Source organism: Ictalurus furcatus, chromosome 7 (genome assembly GCF_023375685.1).
Source record: "Ictalurus furcatus strain D&B chromosome 7, Billie_1.0, whole genome shotgun sequence".
NCBI lineage: Eukaryota > Metazoa > Chordata > Actinopteri > Siluriformes > Ictaluridae > Ictalurus > Ictalurus furcatus.
The window spans coordinates 28,072,839-28,093,159 of record NC_071261.1 but is presented as its reverse complement, the minus strand read 5'-3'; the positions used below and the strand labels follow the sequence as shown (position 1 = coordinate 28,093,159).

General features: G+C 38.2%; 1 protein-coding gene across 5 annotated transcripts in view; it reads left to right on the top strand.

Annotated features, from left to right (window-relative positions):
- Positions 1–3,738, top strand: part of LOC128610374 (adhesion G protein-coupled receptor L2-like) — a 142,396-nt gene extending 138,658 nt beyond the window's left edge. For 3 of the 5 annotated variants that reach the window (XM_053629644.1, XM_053629643.1, XM_053629642.1), the window contains one exon: positions 1,677–3,738. In XM_053629644.1, coding sequence (XP_053485619.1) covers positions 1,677–2,428 — 752 coding nt within the window. In that variant the 3' untranslated portion in view covers positions 2,429–3,738. Of the gene's footprint in view, positions 1–1,004; positions 1,056–1,676 lie in introns of all 5 variants that reach the window. The other 2 variants (XM_053629645.1, XM_053629646.1) reach the window with 2 other exon arrangements.
- Positions 3,739–20,321: the final 16,583 nt, after the last annotated feature.

The following is a 20,321-nucleotide window of genomic DNA, read 5'->3' as shown; positions in this document are numbered from 1 at the left end:
AGGAAGTACACCCTTCACATTCGCTAGCTCTTACGCGCTACAGAGCGCTACAAAAGTGAACACTCTGTCCTGAACCTATTGGAAATGAAACCGGCAAAAATAATTTACGCTATTAGAGAGGTCACACACGGAAGTCAAAACAAGCCTGAAGTAGATTATGCAAGCTTTTAAGCTTGAAGGTCGCCCCCATTAGAGGTACGCCGAGGGCTTTCGAGAGAGAGAAAGAGAGATGCTGTGAATGCTTGCTGCTGTACCCTTACACACTCCATATCCTGAATTCAGTCATCCGGCGCGGCCGCTCGTTAATTAGATGAACTAAGTGATGAGCAATGAAGGAAGTCATAATTACGGCAATGAAAGGGGCCGCTCGTCTCGGCTCCGTATGCATCCACATGTGTTTTATTGATCGTACTCAGATAATTTATTACGATGCACGGGGGGAATGAATTATTTAAGATTTGAGTCTGTTCTTTGTATTCCGGATTCGCATCATTTATCCGGAAAATCTATTTTCTTTATCTCAGAACGATTGGAGAATCTCAATTTATGTCCCAAAAATTCTAAAATAGGTAACTGTAGGTTATTTGCTGGAAAAGTAAACGAGACCAATCACATTACAAAACACAAAAACACAGCGATTACTTTTTGGAATTGCTTAAAACGTGGTTAATGGTAGGGGGAGGGGGAGGGGGAGGGGATCCGGGGGCACGAGAACCCAGGAGAAAATAACAACAACAAAAAGATTAAGAAAATCCTATTTTTTTGGCATGTGTGTATATTTCATTTATAATGTTACAACATAATTCGCATATAATGTAATAGAATGAAATCTAATATATTATAATATGATGGAATATGAATATATTCCCTATTTGAAAGGATGGACTGAATTCAGAGCCGTAGAGTCTGAAAGCTTTCTTTTTTGCTGTTTCTCACTTGTTTATCATTGCTGCGATTTTTTAAAAAAACGCCGTTGTTTCACTTTTCTTTTGGCACGTCGGCAGTTCTCAGGCCAGCTAGCCTGAGCAGACACACATAATGTGAGTGGTGGCAAAGTGAGTCCTTGCACCTCGCCCGCCTGCACGCCTGCCTGCCTGTGTGTGTGTGTGTGTGTGTGTGTGTGTGTGTGTGTGTGGTCAGGACTGACTGGCATCCATAGGCTTAATTTTCTGCAGATGGCTGTGTGTGTGCGTCATTGACCACGCTTACATTGATTTTTTTTTGTATTTTTTTAAGACGGTTCATGAACATTTGCCTGTTTGCCGCCTTTGGCACTTGTTTTGCACTTGATATTCATTTACAGTGACGGCTTGCTTTTATGTGTGACAACGTGCGTTATGTGTGTGCATTTTAACGGTTTTGTGGCTGCTTGTCATTTTATGTTTGTTCCATTGCCGTACTGTTAAGGACGTAACACGGCAGTAATATTTCGAATATTACTGTATGGATGATGATGATGATGATGATGATGAAATAATAATAATAAGAAGAAGAAGAAGAGATTTGAGGCATGGGATAGGATGGGGAGGAATAAATTCTGTATGTCCTTAACAGTAAAACAGTTACATTTTGAATTTGTTTGCTGCTAATATATTAACTGTTTGCGTATGCTTTCTTTGCTTGAGCGTCTTCGGGTGCTTTTCTGTTCCTGAGTGTGCTCATGTGTGTTATTCCAGGCCAGCACTCTCGGACAAACAGCCGTGACGTCAGTGCCATGGACACGCTGCCCCTCAACGGCAACTTCAACAGCAGCTACTCACTAGACGACGCCGCCTTCGAGAAGATGATCATCTCTGAGCTGGTGCACAATAACTTACGGCCACGGGGGCATCCACGGTGCCAGGACGATTCCGAGCAGCCACCCAACCCGGACCGATGCCCACCGGGCCGCAACGCTGGGATGGGAGGCGTCGGAGGCAGGAGCGAGGACGGCGTCAACGATGCCGACCACCCAGCGCTGGAACTCCTTCTCCAGCCGCACCACCGCGAGGTCCTGGAGGTGCCTCTCCTTCCTCAGCGGACTCATTCTCTCCTGTACAGTGCCAAGCAGGCATCGCGCCAACCTGCCAGGCAGCGACATGATCAGGAGGACGGGGAGGAGCAGAAAGAGGTAGACGGGGCGGGGCAGAACGGAAACACGGCCTCGCTCGATAACAGGGACTCCGTGTATACGAGCATGCCTGAACTCAGAGACTCGTCTCCGTCTCTGTGCCCGCATGACGGAGAGGACGATTGCCCTCTTTCGTCGTCCGGGCACAGCGAGACAGACGAACCGTGCCACAAAAGCATGGGGGACAGCGTCCAGCCCGTCTCGTACTACCATATCAGTGAGAGCTGCAGCGGGCACGGGTTCGAGGATAACGAGTGTCAACCTCCAGACGGCGAGACCCCCAAAGACGGGCAAATGCAGCTCATCACCAGCCTCTGAGCTCATGATCCATTTCCTTTCTCCTTCTTTAACTAGGTGCAGTGACTTTTCTCCAAAAGACCCACAGATGCGCTTTGTTTTTTGCCATTTACTTGTTTTTTTGTTGTTTTCTTTTTTTTTGTTTTTTTTACAAGTTTCAAGCCATCTGTGGTTTAAACTGTTCGGGCCGAGGTGGGAAAAGCAGCATGCAGGCTGCTCGACGAGCAAAAGTGTTTGTGAGGAGGCTGGCGTTGTCCACACACTGGCCACCATTTTGTATGATATACTGTACTATATCGACAACAACATAACGAACATGAACATGCCAGTGGCATTTTCTAGAACTTCTCAAGTGTCCTAGGGTTTGTTGATGTAAAGACGCTGGACACAAATCTCCACAGCGAGCCCACAGACAGCGTCTCACAACTCCTGACACTGACTTTACACAAAAACGAAAGAAAGGCAACGAAAGAAAACAAACAAACAAACAAACAAACAAAAAAAAGAACCACTACTCCTGACTCAGGCCTTATATTTTCTCTATTGCACATGTAACTCTTATAAGAATGATGGCTAAAGAAAATATATTTTGCTGTACCACAAGTGGAAAAAAAATTATTAAAAAAAAATATAAAAAAAAAATAGAAAAAGAAAATGATGAGTAAAAAAAATATTATGGCAACCATAAGTGACATTTCGAAGAGGACATTTTAGGGAAAGGGGGTTGCACATTTTTTGTGTGTGAAATCTTCTTACACTTTGTCTGTTGTAGAAGCTTTGAGAACACGAACAGAAGCCCATATTCACACTTCCACTTGTGAGCAGTACGTTTGCCTTCATCGGTTATGAATTTTTTGATTGTAAAAGTCTTCTTTCTTTTTTTTTTTTTAATTTTGCCAACAAACATGTGCAGGGGGAGAAGCCTTTCCCTTGTTTTCAACCTTAAAAGAAAAAAAAGCTACGTCTTGCACAAATGAATTGGAAGTGAATTGGACTTGTGTGTAATTTATTTCGATGGCAGTATTTGCCAGGGATACGAATATATATTTTTTTTCCCACAATGGTTTTAAAAACATATCTCAGCATTATGACTTTAAATAATTTATTAGATGACGTATGGAATATTATTAAATAATAATAATAATAATAATAATAATAATAAAGATGGAATGAAAGTGTGCGTGAGAATAAAATACTGTTAATAATCAGTTTTTTTTCTTTGTTTTTTTGTTTTTGTTATTTTCTTGTTTTTTTTTTTTTTTTGTAGGAACCCATTGTCAGACGCTGATGTAAAATCAACTCTTGATATCGAAATAAATGTGACAATTTCTTTTTTTTTTCCCCTCTTGTTTGTACCAGAACGTACGTCATTCCACGTATTCTCAGAAATAGTGAACGCTGGCTTGAAGCTTGAGGCTTGAGTAGGGGTGGAAAAAAAAAAAAAAATGAACCACAAACTTCCACAAAAGAAATTACACTTCCTCCAACATTTCATCAAAGATTTCCTGAGTTCGCTTCATCAGTTCTTCACTGTTTAATTACAAAGTAACCTAATTAAGTCCATTAGCCGCTAATTAATATGTTAATGGCTCCAAAACAACATCAGACTGGAATAAATGAGCTGAAGAGCATTTCGTCAAACAATGGAGTCATTCAGGAAAGTTGTTTTTTTTTTGGGGGCGGGGGGGCAGGGGGGGTTGTCTGTTTGTTTTTTTCTGCAGTCTGAGTGGAGTCATGGAAATGGGAACGGCAGGCAGATGGCATTGGTGGGCTGAGTGCTTTGTGTATCAGTTTTGCACTACGAGAAATAATGATAGAGCCATAACCTCCTAAAATAAATAATAAATGCACCACACCGACTTGGCCCTGCTTTCAGGCGTGCCTGTTCCGCTGCTGTAATTTATGAGATGCATTTTCACACCGCAGTGTAAAAAGGAAAGGCTGAGGCCATTAGTGGAGTGAAATACACGGCTTCATGCATCACGAGTGCTCGGCCCTGACTGATGCGTCGTGCCTATACGCAATTTCTCACCAAATTCGCTAACTTGGTAAGAGGGTTCCATTTCTTGTTTCCACAATGATGCGTCACGTTTTTTTCTTCTTCTTCTTCTTCTTCTTACCTAGCAACAGATGCTGCGGTCCATCACTGCCAGTTGTGAGTGTGCAGATCTTTGTTGGGGATCTGAGATCTCTAAGATAGCACGTACACACACACACATAGACTGAGAGGAAGAAGAATAAACCCAGCTGAAGAGAAAAGGCAGAAGCCAGCAAAAATTGTAGATATGGTGAAATTTCTGATAGGAACTCGCACGCTTTAAACTGATTATTGCCTTATGCGGCGTTTACATATCGACATTATGTCCGTGTTAGTGCGATAAATTACGTATGTACGTCTATTTAATATAAAGCTACCGTTTTTCAACCTATTTTTTGTTGATTTAATTTAAACGTTGGTCTAAAAATGATTTTTTTTTTTCTTCGGCGCATCGTAGTTCATGTTGTTGGACCACTCGTAGTGTTTTACTAAAAATACCATTTTTAAATGGAACTAATATGAGCACGAGCGATGTAGCTTTAACTAACATCCAACAAACATCCAGACGAGTGCCAAACAGTGTATTACCAGTAGTCAGAACTGTTTGTATTTCAATGCTTCATTGGTTTTACGTTCTAAGTTGATAGTAATTATTCAACAATATATTATTCTAAATTATACTATTTGTTCATTTTTCCAAACTGTGCCGTAAATAAAGCTTTAACTTTACGTTTTCCGCCACATTGAAGTATTCCGGACTGGGGAGATTACACGCTGAAGTTTCTCAGTCAGACGACTGTTTTTTTTTTGTTGTTGTTGTTTTGTTTTATTAACTTCGAGAGGCTTGCGAGGGAACAACTGTTTACATCTGCTATAACGTAAGTGATAACAGGAACTAATTTGTTTCATGTACTTTCCACAACATTAAATGTAAGTACAATCTAAACCTCCAAAAGTATTGGAATGACAAGGCCAAGTCATTTTATTTTTTGCTATACACCAAAGACATTCGGGTTCAGGATCAAAAGATGGATATGAAACGAGAGTTTAGGATTTCAGCTTTTATTTCCTGGTATTTCCACCTAGATGTCTTAAACAACCTAAAGCGTAGAACCGTCTGTATCATCCATTTGTATAAAAATAGCTTGCTTTTCTCCCATAGACAGCTCTCTGATCTTCATGTTGGCTTGTCCTTTTAAACAACAAATGCATGTCTTTACGTGTGAAACCGAAGGCTCAAACCAAGAGTAGGTGTTCAGAGCTAGTTATTGTTTAAACAGTCGATCTAACAGGACACACCTGGGTGACAATTAACACCGGTCACTCACATGTTCCAGTGTTTTTGCGCCTCTACAAAATGGGTGGTCTTATACAAAATGTGCTATGTGTTCCAATCAAACAGAGTCATTTCTAAATTCTAGTAATTTCTTAATTCATTAAATATTTCATCATTAATATTTGAGAATTCGTTTTCGAGAAATAAAAACAAGGTTATTAAAACAAAATTGTTATAATATAGGCTTCTCAAAATCTTTTGACCATATTTAACAGTAATCGTGGTCTTTTCTTAGTGAACAGCATTCTGTTTGTTGTGGTTTACTAAATAAGAACAAACCTTTACTTTTATTAGTCAAGAATGATGCAATGTTTTTATATTTATATATTTTTTAAAGATGTGTGCATGTATGTATTTATTCACAACATCAAATCAATAATTAATCATTAATAAATGAATAGCATTGATTAAAAAATAAATAACTGAATCAATTAAAACAGATTGTTGACTGTAATTAGGTGCGAAAAGAGAAAATGAATATATACTTAAAATCAGGGTTTTTTTTTTATTGCATCATAACTTCTGGATACTTTACTGAGTAATAGATAAAGTGTTGATGGGGGGAGCTTACCAACATTAATATATATATATATATATATATATATATATATATATATATATATATATATATGAAAGAAACAGAAACACAGATGTTAGGAAACAGGGAACATAGTGACATGTAGCATTCTCGCTGGAAAGTGTGAGTCTATTTAAAATGAGAAGTGATGAGACATGTGGTGAGGTGGAGTGAGACTGAGTGAGGTGCTGAGAGAGAGAGAGAGAGAGAGAGAGAGAGAGAGAGGTGGGGCTGACACCCATACAGCAGACATATGCAAAATGACATGTACCGGTATATCCTAATAGAGCACAAGACAGCTGTAAATCTATCAGCAGTAATAGCAAGGTAATCCCCAAAATCTATCATCTTCAATACTGTTTTTACGCTTAATATTGAATGTGGCTACATTACAGATTTCACACATTCCCTTTAGAACTATAGTAATGTGACCTCTAAAGGCTTTATTACAATATGATTAACAGCTAGCTTACGTTTTCTTATCAACCCAGCCCAACCTAGCAATTCTGAAAGCAGCAGTGTTAATCTATGCTACACTTACTGACATCCAAATTGCTAATTTCTGTTTAATCTCAGCTAAATGAACTACAGAAAGCACTAATCTCCTAATTTCCATGTTCAGTGTCCTTACATATGCGGTGCTTCGTAACAGTCAGTTCTAAAGCTGTAACTTTATATTTTAGACGTTCGAAAGTCTTCAGGACTTTAAGTTTGCATTTGTTGCAATGTTTAATGTTACAGAACGTTAGAATGAACCACAAACAGATCAAATGTACGCTGTTCTACTTTAATTAATAGAAGAGGTTAAGGTTGGCAAATTGTTGCGATATAAGAGGATATAAAACCCTTCATCATATTATTATTCTCCTCAAAAACGTATTCTGCTTTGACAGGTTGCAATGTTTGGTGTAGACCCACAAAGTTTGGTAGACATGTAGATCCCACACTGGAATACAGCTTGTGCTTTTGGGAAAGATTGGAATTATGGTTGCCACATAGCAACGCTCCAAATATGTGTTTATTTCACCCATAGGAAGCATGGGGAACGGTTCATTGGTCCAGCCTTTATACGATTTAAACCCATGTTACTTCAAATATATTAAGGATAAATAAACCTGCAATCCCTGGAATATGATAGCAACCCACTGATATTCCTTAGAAACTGCCTAGCTACAGCCTAGCAATCACATGGAACAACATGGTAACCTCCTAGAAGCACTGTACCAACTGTAGAAACCTGGCAGCTAGTAACATCCTAGCAACTAACTAGGATAACATAGCAACCATGTAGCAACCAGCTGAGTTAGCATAGCAACCACCTTGCAACAACTGATTGGATAAACATAGCAACCACCTGGCATAGCATAGCACATATAACTAACTACGGGCGGTGGTAGTTCAGTGGTTAAGACATTGGGCAACTGATTGGAAGGTTGTGCGTTCTAACCCCAGCACTGCCACTGTTGTGCCCTTGACCAAGGACCTTAACCCTCAACTGCTAAGACGTATAAATGAAATAAATTTAAGTTGCTCTGGATAAGACCGTCCGCCAAATGCCGTAAGCGTAACCACATGTTTAACACTTTAAATATGACAACATTTTGAAATCAATAACAACAATACATTACAATATCATTGAACTCTTTTCTCATGTTTAGCGAGCTCTCTCAAGCTAGAAACTTCATCCATGAGCTAGCATTTAAACTTGCATTTAATAGTGATTCACCCCGGCCTAGCAATTTTGAAAGCCGCGATATATAAAGTCTGATGATCTCCGTTCAATCCGGTTCCTCGTTCAGCGTCCTATCAAATGCTTTCTGAAACATCGTTGAAATAGTGTATTTTTTAACAGATCCATCAGTCATCACTTGTACAGAGAACCAGTGAAACTACTTTTTACCTCTTGAAAACGTTCCCAGGGATTTGATATCCATGCGTTTTGACCTTGCTGATGGATGAGGAGCAGGTAAAATGAAGTTCAAGGTCAAAACAAAAGAGCAGGATGCCTGGATTCAATCCATTTTCTGCTACTGGGAGCAAACTACAGTGTGGTGCAGTTTGTTCTGAGACTCAAAGACACTCTGAGGAATGAAAATGTGCTGAGCAACAAATATTAGAAGCAAAAAAAAAAATAATAAAAACCCCGACGGTGTTAGGACACGTTTCCAAAACAATGAGGAATTTTATAATTAATCTAATACCAGGATTGTGTCACCAGACGTATATAGCAGGAGATGTGAAGAAGAAAAAAAGAAATCACACGCATCGAGCAGCAGAATAAGTGAGAGACAAAACACAGCTTTAATGGATCTCTTACCTGAGTAGTGATGGTTTTACACAGCATTATGCATACACATCATCCGGTTCTGCTCTTGTGTAATTATCACCCCGCGAGCACGGGATGAAGCGACTCGTCTGCGAGATCCACACTGCTGACGACGGCCTTTGCTCATTCATTCATGTTGCATGATGAAGGTGTTAATATTTGATGTAAGTTCTGATTACAACAATTTCGGCAGCAGCAGGGTGTCGTCAAGGACGTTGGACGGCGGTGAAGTGTAATCATTACTCGTTTTGGAGAGAAAACGCTGACACTTCGGTCTATTTTCTTTCGTCATCATCCTAATGCAGCATTTCCTGAACTCTTCTTTTATTATACTACTATTATTGGAAGCAGTATTATACGGTGAACTACTTGTCCGTTTCGATTTCATTTGTGTTTACACTCTATCTTGTGCAAATAAAGGAAATATAATTCTGTCGCAGGATTATATTCTATGTTAAATCTGCTTAATCGTATCGGTAGTCTAATTACACTAAATTCATTTTTGAAAACTTACTAAAAACTCTAAAAAAAAAAAAAAAATTAAAAAAAACCACAGGATTTTCCTTTTCTGTTAAATACCCTTCGTTCTAACTCCAAAATCCCCCCAGGGGTGCACATAATCCCATTTGAGTAACACTGCTCTAGAGTATATAATAGTACTGTACACAACTGATGTGAGATAAATGTGCTGTCTGGATTTTATACCTTTAAAAACAAACACAAACTGACATCTTAGCATAAAAGTATCTTGATTGTTATATAGTCAAATGTACGCGGTATTTCCTTTTATAAGATTACCATAAAGCAAATATATGATTATTAAACCTATTTCTAGACATTTGTAATAATTCCATTCTCGCCAATGTTGTATGTATGTATTGGCAGATGCTTCTCTTTCTCTATATTTGAGCATTTCTTTGTAGAAAGAAGCGAAATTATCTGTCGATGCGAAGGAAAGTTCCTCGTATTCAGAGTTGAGTTACGCACTTTGCTTCAGTGATTTTCAGTGCACGCCATATTCAGATCCTGCAAATCATCTGCGTCTGGTTCGTGCCTCTGTATTTGCTAGACGTTTCAGGGTTATAGATGTCTCAAACGGGGATTTCGCTAGCGTCTAGACCAGCACTTTAAGACATGAGCTCTTGCCTTTAAGCTCAAAAATCATCTCATGTAATATGGAACATGAAAACACGAGGGAATTAAAAATGGAAGAAAGAGCAATATGAAGACATTTTGAATGAGAAGATGGCACACGTTCAAATAAACATCCAGCACAACACGAGTCTAGTATACTGCCAACGTATTGCTCTGTGAGATTTATTAGTTGTTATTACACATTTATTGCTGCAAATTTGGTTGAACAAAATCATTATTCAGTAGCTTATAAAATAGCACTCGATCCTATTATTGTTCATTTCTGAGGTCATTTCCACATGCATAACCGATCCGTGAATACCTACCACAGTGTGTGAAGTCATACTGATCACATCATCAAATTTATAAGCTTGCTTTAAAGCCTGGATGTTTTCTCCAGCACATAATCGTGTGACTCATAAGTGTTTTCCAGAAACTGTATCCGCGGCCCTTGTTTTTACCCGTATATTCTCTGATGTGAATCTGGACTTAGACAAAATCACACTGATTCCCCTGCTTTTGTGACTAATGAGTAACAGATGGTCAGTGTGTGTACAATACATCATGCACGATATCAAATCTCCGGGAACTGTGCATATTCTGATTCTTGTATTAACTGTTTGTTCTACAGCTTAATCATTTACGACTCTGTTCTTATTTGATTTCTGTAACATGACATGGCATTATTTCACAGTGCAGTATATACCTAGTATTTAAAAGGTAAGTATGTGGTAATTGCAGGCGTGGGTGTAGATTTGGTTTGAACATTGGAGGGGTTGAAGTGTGAATGGTTATACGTCCTGATATTTTTATTTAAATTAAAAATAATAATACATTGAGAGAAAAAAAAATCAGCTATTATATCTGCATTGTCAGTACATGATTATTCTATGCTTATCTATCTTTCTGTTGATCTTCCCATCCATCCATCCATCCATCCATCCATCCATCTATCTGTCTAATCTATCTATCTATTGTCCACAAGAATTTATGATCAAAAAATTGAAATCAAGAAATCAAGCATTGTGTTGGGAGGCAGTAGTTGGGCGATACCAACTATTGGCCTTTTTTCGGAGGGGCTTTTAGTATTTTTATCTGATTTATAATGACGAACTAAAAATCAATTCGGAGCCCCCAATGTTGTTACAAAAGTATTACTTCTACATATGTTTCAATTGATCATGGTGTAAAAACTATATGGGGGTGTAACTGCTAGTTCTGATTATTGGGGGGTTATTTGGAAGGAATTTTTGGAACATACTTACACATATTGAATTCAAAAGCGTGCATTTGTACAAGAGCACTTGCAGTAAGTATTCAGAGTGGAACGGGCTGTAATTACCTGAACTAATACTTGGAGCATAAATGCATATATATATATATATATATATATATATATATATAATCTTGCTCTGGCTTCAGTGTAGGCTCTGGCTGATATTTCTAATTAGAAAAAGAAGTAAATGTCTGACTGAAAAGAGTACACTAGTATAGGTAATCGATGTGCTTCAAAACTTATGTAAGCATTTAACCTTCCTCTGAAGTGTTTAAAATGTGCATCTTGAAAGCAGGTACTGTAATTAAACTACGCTGTAATAAATTAAATATAAAAATAATAAAAATGATTCAGTGGTTCAGTAAACATGACAACAACAATCTGCGATTTTTACACTAAATAAATTATTAGAATTAATTAAATGCTTTAAGTTCTGCACTAAATTAATTCATGTAAATATGTATGGGTCTGTCAGTCTGAGTCATCTGTCTGTCTGTCCATACATCTATCTATCTGTCTGTTTGTCTGTTCATCTATCTATCCAGCTGTCTGTCTGTCTCTCCATCCATCTATCCATCTGTCTGTCTGTCCATCCGTCTATCCTTCTGTCTGTCTGTCTGTCTGTCTGTCTGTCTGTCCAACCATTTATCTATCTGTCTGTCTCTGTGTCTGTTCATCCATCTATCTGTTTGTCTGTCCATCTATCTATCCAGCTGTCTGTGTCTCTCTCCATCCATCTATCCATCTGTCTGTCTGTCCATCTCTCTATCCAGCTGTCTGTCTGTCCATCCACCTATCCATCTGTCCATTTGTCTGTCTGTTCATCCGTCCACCTGTCTGTCCATCCAGCTGTCTGCCTGTCTGTCCGTCCTTCCGTCTGTCCATCTGTCTGTGTATACATCTATCCATCTGTATGTCTATCTATCTATCTATCTATCTATCTATCTATCTCTCTGGCTGGCTGTCAGTCTGTTCATCCATCCATCTTTCTGTCTATCTGTCTGTCTATCTGTCTGTCTGTCTGTCTGTCTGTCTGTCTATCTATCTATCTATCTGTCTGTCTGTCTATCTGTCTGTCTGTCTGTCTGTCTATCTATCTATCTATCTATCTGTCTGTCTGTCTGTCTGTCTGTCTATCTATTTATCTATCTATCTATCTGGCTGGCTGTCAGTCTGTTCATCCATCCATGCATCTGTCTATCTATCTATCCATCTGTCTATCTATCTATCTATCTATCTATCTATCTATCTATCTATCTATCTGTCTGTCTGTCTGTCTATCTATCTATCTATCTATCTATCTATCTGTCTATCTATCTATGTCTCCAGTTTGAGTAGATGATTTGTGCTACTGCAAGGTTGAGAAAACCGAGACATTACACTCATCATCTGATGTGTAGAAACCCTGAAAGCATTCTCACTCATATTTTGTCACAGTCCAGAGGGATGCTAATACACACAGGAGCGATTCTGGCTATTCTGGTCCACCAGTGTAATGAAGGAAGGAGATGAGCTGAACTGCAGCCTCCTCCAACTGACAGTCATTACATTAGTGCAGAAAGAGCTATCTGCTATCTGCCGTATAATCGTAACTGCTTTAGGAGAAACCAGGAAACTCGTCCTCAGGTCCGCGGGAAGAAAAGGGCGACCTCGAAAAATGGTGAAAGTTTGAGCCATCGGCGTGTCAGAATGACATATGCCTCGTTGTGGCTTTAACGACCAAATATTATTACAGTATTCTGACACGTCTGTCTGGTTTTTTTGGTATGAGTGATGAGCTGTCAAGCCTTTTCCTCACAGGAGGCTGCTGCTCACAATTCTGGCAATGCCACTTGCATTCCTGGTCATTCTGTAGGTAGTCATCTGTGTAGAGTAAGTAGGCATTGACAAAATAGAGTAGAGCCCAGACCAGGCGGAAGACAAACAGGCTAAACTGCAGCATTATCAACGTCCTTATTCAGACTGTCTGTTTCTCGAGTCATAATTACCCGAGGTTTTATGTTCAAATTTGTTCTACCAGCACCTGTAATATAAAAGCAGAACCTTCTTTCTTTCTTTCTTTCTTTCTTTCTTTTTTTTTTTTAATATACCACACCGCTTGCCGAAATGTGTCATTGTAAATTAAATTGTTACTGGAGAACAGGGAATAAATGGTATTTGAATTACAGAAAGATGGATTAATATATTAGGATTTAAGCAAGTCTAACCCCTAGGCTACAGCTATGTAGAAAGCTCTTTTCAAAATGGCTATATTAACCTGTGCCTCAGGATTTACTCAGAACCTAGGCCCTCTTAAATATATATACACCGTATTATTTCTTCTTAACATGACCGATTTCACCTCAAATAAGAAATCTTCTCGTCCATTATTACAATTAATATGACAGGCTTCCTGGACTTATTTTTAAGCAATAACTTCAAGAAATTGAAGTATATTGACAGTAGTAGTTTCTATTGATAAACGGATCATCGTACAGTATGTATACAGCGTAGCTATTCCTCGGACCAACCGTAAATAATGAGGTGAGATTTAGAGGTTAAAAATTTGGGCATAAAAACACGTCCCTCGTACAGTGATCTTACTCACGCTCTAAAACAAAACTTCCAACAGAAAGGCTGTATGGAAACATTTTAAACTATAAAACTAGCAAAATCATCACAAATATTTATTCCGTACAACATCTACAACTAACTACGAAGCAGAAAGTTTGTCCAGTCTGTAAAAAGGATTCTACTATATATATATATATATACACATTTTTTTTTTTCCCAGTGATAAAATGTAAAAAATTAAATGGACAATTAAGATGATCAGTTTTGCCCAGCTAACTCAGCTCTTGTGGATATAGAAACCAGTATGGATCGATTAGCAGAGTGACTGGAATCCTAATCTAATTTTGCTCTCCTGCTTCTCAGAATCATCCACCTACATACCCTGGTATTCATGAGTCAACCGAAAGAAATTCCAGAAATGATTTGACCTCTGTTAACAATAAATAACGGTTCCGTCAGTGCTAGCTACATTTCTCAATCTATCAAGTAAACAGTTTATCGAGAAACATAATCTTGGTGCATGGGAATTCTATAATGTCCATTATATAAAGAGAGTATATTTACATAGATTTATATATATATATTTCAATTAAGTAATAGGCTTTATCAAAGTGAAATAGCGTAAAGCAAAAGAAAAACTCGATTGTGATGCTAAATTGTGATTTTTCATTTCTGCTCTTGGACCAATTGAAAAGCGTCAAGATTGAACCTGGACTCTGTATAAATAAGAATACCGTTTGTTGGAAATTTAGTCGAGGACGTTAAACATATAGGCAACACTACTAAGACGTTATACAGTAAATATACAAAATATTGCAGATTTCTTCACATAGAGTCAGCAACTTAGATTTAATCAGATTTTATCAGTAAATTATTTCAATAGTTATGCTTGGAAAGCGATGCATGTTCAGAATCAGATTACGCACCTGCTTAATGATCTGTGTATAACGCACACCTCATGACTGTCCAGATTTTTCTGGAAGAAAGTAGAGGAGTCTGAGACAGGTTTGTTTTTTTTTTTTTTTTTAAATAACATCTAGATTACTGATTTTAAAGACAAGCACTTGAATGTAAGCCTAAAAAAATCAGGGATAGAGACTTTTGACCGGTAGTGTATATATGAGTATTTATATATTTATTTCATTTAAAAAAGTACAGTACATTTTCATGGTACAGTCAGTAGTGTTTATTTTTGTAATAAAGTTCAGAAATATTTTGCTTTCGGTGTTACGCTTTCATTCAGTATCAATTTGAAAAAAATATCGTTTGATTAATCGGTTCTCAGCAGGTACCGCCCAGCTTAGTTATCAGTATCGGTAAAATCCACTATAGCGATTTCATTATGTTTTCAATTCTCCATTTTGACTTGTCAAATTAATCCAATAATGCCAGTGTTTTTTGTTAAATCGATGCACTTTCTTGCAAAGAAAACATTTACAGCTCGCTTTAAGTATTGTTCATAATTTTATCCATACAGTATGCAATTCGTCTTCGGAACAAGCTACGCTGCCTTCTAAGAGCTTTAAAGCGACCATACTATTAATTCAAAAATGGTGTCAGATTTAACATTGTCTTGGAATGCTATCCCATGGTTTGTTGAGTATATTTACAGCCAACAACATGAACATTCAGTGTGGCATATTGTGTATTACATCGATCCTGCTCCGTCTTCCAGCTGATATTTAGTTTATAAGCAAGTTTAGAATTTCGTGTTAGCATAACTCAGCACTTTGAATAGCGCTGCTAGAGAGGTCTCAATACTGAGGAATACAAATTTGGTATAAAATCCTCACTATGTGCTCTTAGCTCAACTCTGAACAGAGAAATTAGCCCATGACTTCAGTTGTTGGTACAAAATGCTGCTAGAACTACTAGAACCCAAAACATTGACCATATTAGCCTTGTTTATTGACAGTCCAACTACTAATTCAAACTGCAGCTACTGACCTCTTAAACTCAAAACATTCTTGCCCCAGAGTATGAGCTATTAAAATCCACCATAGCTACTGCAATCACAAGGTACTAGTTTTAGTAGGGGTCTGAGTTTGTTTGTGTTTCCTCTCCAGCAATGCCTTGCAGCTATGAAATAACATTTCAGGATGAAACCTTACTGTTTTACTCAGGCCTCTTGTTTACAATATGCTCTCCACTCATGTAGTAGTTCTTGAACATAGATAATTAAATGAAACCTGAATAATACACTCTCATTCGGATAGACTGGAGGAGTGATGAAGTGTTTGGACGACCCCATGCCAGTGCAACCTTCTGGAGCTCTGCATTTAGTTTATCTGTTAGAGCTGGGCATGCTGGAGTCTCAGCTTGCACCATGATTATCATATACACCATATGTCAAGTACTGCACACTCCAAACAGAATTAATGATCGGTTGCTGTTCTTTTATTCCCCAAGCTGTATGTACGCTCATGCTATCCGAGACACTGCCGCTTTAAGATCCTGAGGTGTTCTCATCACCTCGCTTTTAAAAGCCCTGTTCTGTTATGATTTTTAATTGGCCGCACATTAGCTCGACTGACAATCCTTGCAGGAAATTCAAACCTTCTCTGGAATGTTTACTCGGTGCTCTGTGACTCTCATATGCTCTTATGTGTTTATTATTCTGTGCATGGAAGATATTTTCTACTGATAGGTGTGTGAAAAGGGATCATTACCTTTTGTTGGACCTCGGTTTCTCTCAAAGCTCCTTCGTAATGATAGTATAGAGGTTTTTTTTTTTCCATGACACTTTCGCTTTGACTTGCTCATTAAGGTGTCCGGGTGTAGCTTTCTATAAAGAAAGGGCTGTTGTTAAAACGAGCTACATAAAATAAGTTAGATTAAAATTGACAATATTGCATTTAATCATAGATTCCATAGAAACCAATGATCACAAGAACTGCACTGGTGTTACATTGAATAGGGGCAAAGCACTGCAGGTTTGTAGGCACCTACTGTTTTTGTTCATGTTCTTTCCTCTTCCTTTTCTTCTTCTTCTTCTTCTTCTAATTATTATGATGGCAGACCATAGAACCGTACATAGGAACATTATAAAATGTGGCACACAGATAAGTGACAGTTTGATATATTACCACAGCAAATTTGGAGTTGCTATCTCAAACCTTCTTGCACCACCAAAACCCCAACCTTTCACTTATGTTTATGCTAATAATTTTTGAACCATAAGGGCTAGAAACCAAATTTCATCACTGAAATGGACATGAGGCTATATCTCCGTAAGGCATTTGTATGTTCAGACCAAATTTTAGAACGTCATCACCATCATGACTTGAGGGTTCCTGCACAGTTTTGGAACAGTGCCACCTAGTTCTCAAGATATAAGAAGCATCAAACTTTTATAAGATTATAAATAATTCTGTAGATGGATTTTAAACTAACGGCCTAAAAACACCCCGCAACGGTATGCTCAATCAACTTCATTTGTGTTTGAGTGCTTGGCCCCGTAATTGCTGCTTGCAGCTATATTTTCAGCTGGCATTTGCTGTGAAACTTTCAGTAGGTCCTACAAATCAAACTGGAAAGTCGGGGTGGTTTTTATTTATTTTATTTATTTATCTGTATTTATTCATGCGTGTTCAGTAACTGTTTTATCCTGCTCAGGGTCAGGGTGGATCCGGAATCTGTCCTGGGAATAGTGAGTGTGATTTGGGAATACACCCTGGATGAAACACATACACACTCACATTCACATACACAATTTAGTGTCGTGAATCCACCTACTTTGATGTTTTTTGGGTAGGAAATTGGGGAATGTAGAGGCAACTCACATGGATGTAGGGCGAACATGGAAATGTAAAATGTTATCTACATTTTTTAATTAAATAAAATAAAATGTCTTTTAATTACATTTTATTTAATTGTGTTAATTTGTTTTGCCGTTTAGCTTTTGTTTTTTTTGTGCTGTTTTTCTTTCTTTCTTTCTTTCTTTCTTTCTCATTGTTTTTACGACCTACATGAGAGACAAATAAAGTGAACTTCAAAGGCAAAATTGGGCAGAAAAAAAAAAAAAAAACAAGCACCACAGATTTATCCTGTATTTATTTATTTATTTATTTATTTATTTATTTATTTATTTTTAACCAGCCCTCACCACAAAAACACACCCGAGGGTTCAAACACTGATGAGGGACTAAACAAAGACATTACCACACGTCCCACATCTAAACATTACTATGCATCTAATAAGCCTGATTCCACATAAACAATGAGTACTCAGTAAATTGTGCATTTATTTAGAAAATCCAGTGTTTCCCAGAAGTAAAAAGAAAAATAAATTAATTTAAAAAAAAACTTCAAAAATACCACACACAATGTGTCCCAAGTGTAAATCCTGGACAGTCGATCTGCAGATCTCGCCCTATTGAAAGCTCATATGATTGACTGCTGCAATCCCAAATTAACTCTCGTAAGATCAGCTCAGTTCGAAGAAGTGCAATCTGTCTTTGATCTCCATGCGGGTGTGTTGCGCTGCGTTTTCTTTTCCTCCCCTCATTATTTCATGTCCATCTTCAAACAACATCAAACACGATAACCCCCCCCCCCCCCCCCCCCCCCCCGCCTTCAATCCAGATCTTAGAGATGCGGGAAAAAATTTGCTTTAAAGCCTTACAGCTTTGCGTTCAACAATGTAGTGCATTAACCAAACAAATAGATTTATATAGTATATAAAGTATGCAATAAATAAAAGCTGCCGAGAGTAGTACAGGGCGAGCTGGAGCAGAAATGACACACTACCTGCCTGTGTGAGAAAACGAGGATATGCACGATGTATGGAGAATGCTTGAAATGAGTGGTTGTGCAATAAAGCAGTGTCTCATCCTCCCTCGCTGTCTCATGTGGGTATGGCACGGAGTCTGCTATTACACTGGGGGAATTACGTATGCAATACCAGATGAGGCTTCACTAATTTTCTCAAAGACAACTTTCCATTCTATTCCTCCAGTTTCTCCCGAACCATCAAACTTCAAACTTTGATCCTGTGATTTTAATGAGACTAATATGACAGAAATCTTCCAAACAAATCTGGACTTTTTCGGAGAAGGCCTGCTTTCCTCACGCACAGTGCTCCGAAACTCTTTTTCATTATGCCATAAGGCTGTTGATTAAGATGCTTGTTCTAGCACATTAGGATTTTTACTGATGTCTATTTGGCTTGGCGTTGTATAGTAGATGCTCCATATAATCTAACTTATAACCTGTAGTTATTTAACAAACCATAGCGAATAAAACATTTTCTGTTAGAAGACCTATATTTAATGTGTATGGAAGGAGTCTCCAGTGTCAGTGTAGTCAGAAGAGTTTGTTCTTTCAGTGGTTTGCCTTATTATGTTCATGAGAGAGATAAAAAGAGAGGCTAGTGAGGGAACAGCGACTATAACATACTGCAAATGAAAGCATGCGAATTTTCCTCGCAGATGTTTGTTCTTTTGAACAGGATGTTTTTTATTATTATTATTATTATTTAGTACCGCCCTTCAGAAGCTACATAGGCTATTTACATGTTTCCCAGAAGATAAAATAATAACAATTTGCACTAAGCATTCTGTTCAAAAGTTTACACCCCCCTGGCTCTTACCTTCTTGAGCATCGGTGAACGTTTGCACCTTTTGTAATAGTTGTGTACGAGTCCCTCAGTTGGAAAGGGGTCAAATGTGCAGAAGATGCTGGAAAAGTAGAGAATGTACAGGACCTGGAGGATTTTTCTGAAGAACAGTGGGTAGTTCAACTGCTCAGGACAAACAAGGGACTCATGAAGAACTCTCACAAAACGTTGTTGTCGTTGATCATCCAGGTAACGACACACAATGATAAGACTCATGCGTATGTAAACTTTTGAACTGGTTCGTTTGTGTGTATTCATTTGTTACTGTGTCTTGTGGACAGGCTTGGGGAGTAATGGAATACACGTAATGGCGTTACATAATCAGAATACAAAACACTGGTAACTGTAATCCGTTGTAAACACTGTAAACACAAATGAATCAGATTACAGGTACATTTAGTAAAAAAATGGGAATACAATCAGGATTACAATTCTTTTTCATTTAAAACAAACAAACAAAAAAGAATCTTTTTGACATGACACAGTATAGATAGCTGCTTGATTATAGTTCTGGTTCTCGCTTGCCAGTCGTGACTCACATGAGCAACCTCCTGGTGCATGCGCAGATAAATTTTACACAAAGTTAATTTGGTAGAGGATTTCTAAATGTGAGAAAATGTCCAGGATTCAGCTTTAGTTTCATTATGATGTGCTTATGGTCTTATACTGCGTCATGTGTGTGCATGTTTCTCACACACCGATTGGTCGATTATAAAAGGCTTACAGCAGCTACTGGCCAAATTCCTGCCTCTCAACCGTTAGCCTACTCTCAGCGAACAGGTGAAGGTGAAGCGCTGTTGTGTACGGCGTCAAACAGTTGCTTGACAATAGCAGCAAATGCCAGCTGTCCTGAGTCGAAACAATGCCCACGGTCATATAAGGTCATTTTTAATTCCATGTTATCACATTGCTTCATATTACATGGCCATTCAAATGTGTGAATGAGGGCAGAAGGTACACTCGTGGCATCTAATATTTCATTTTATTCCACGGGCATTCAGAAGAACGTAGGGAAAAATGTAAAACGTGGGCAAAGTGAAAACTATTGAAACTATAT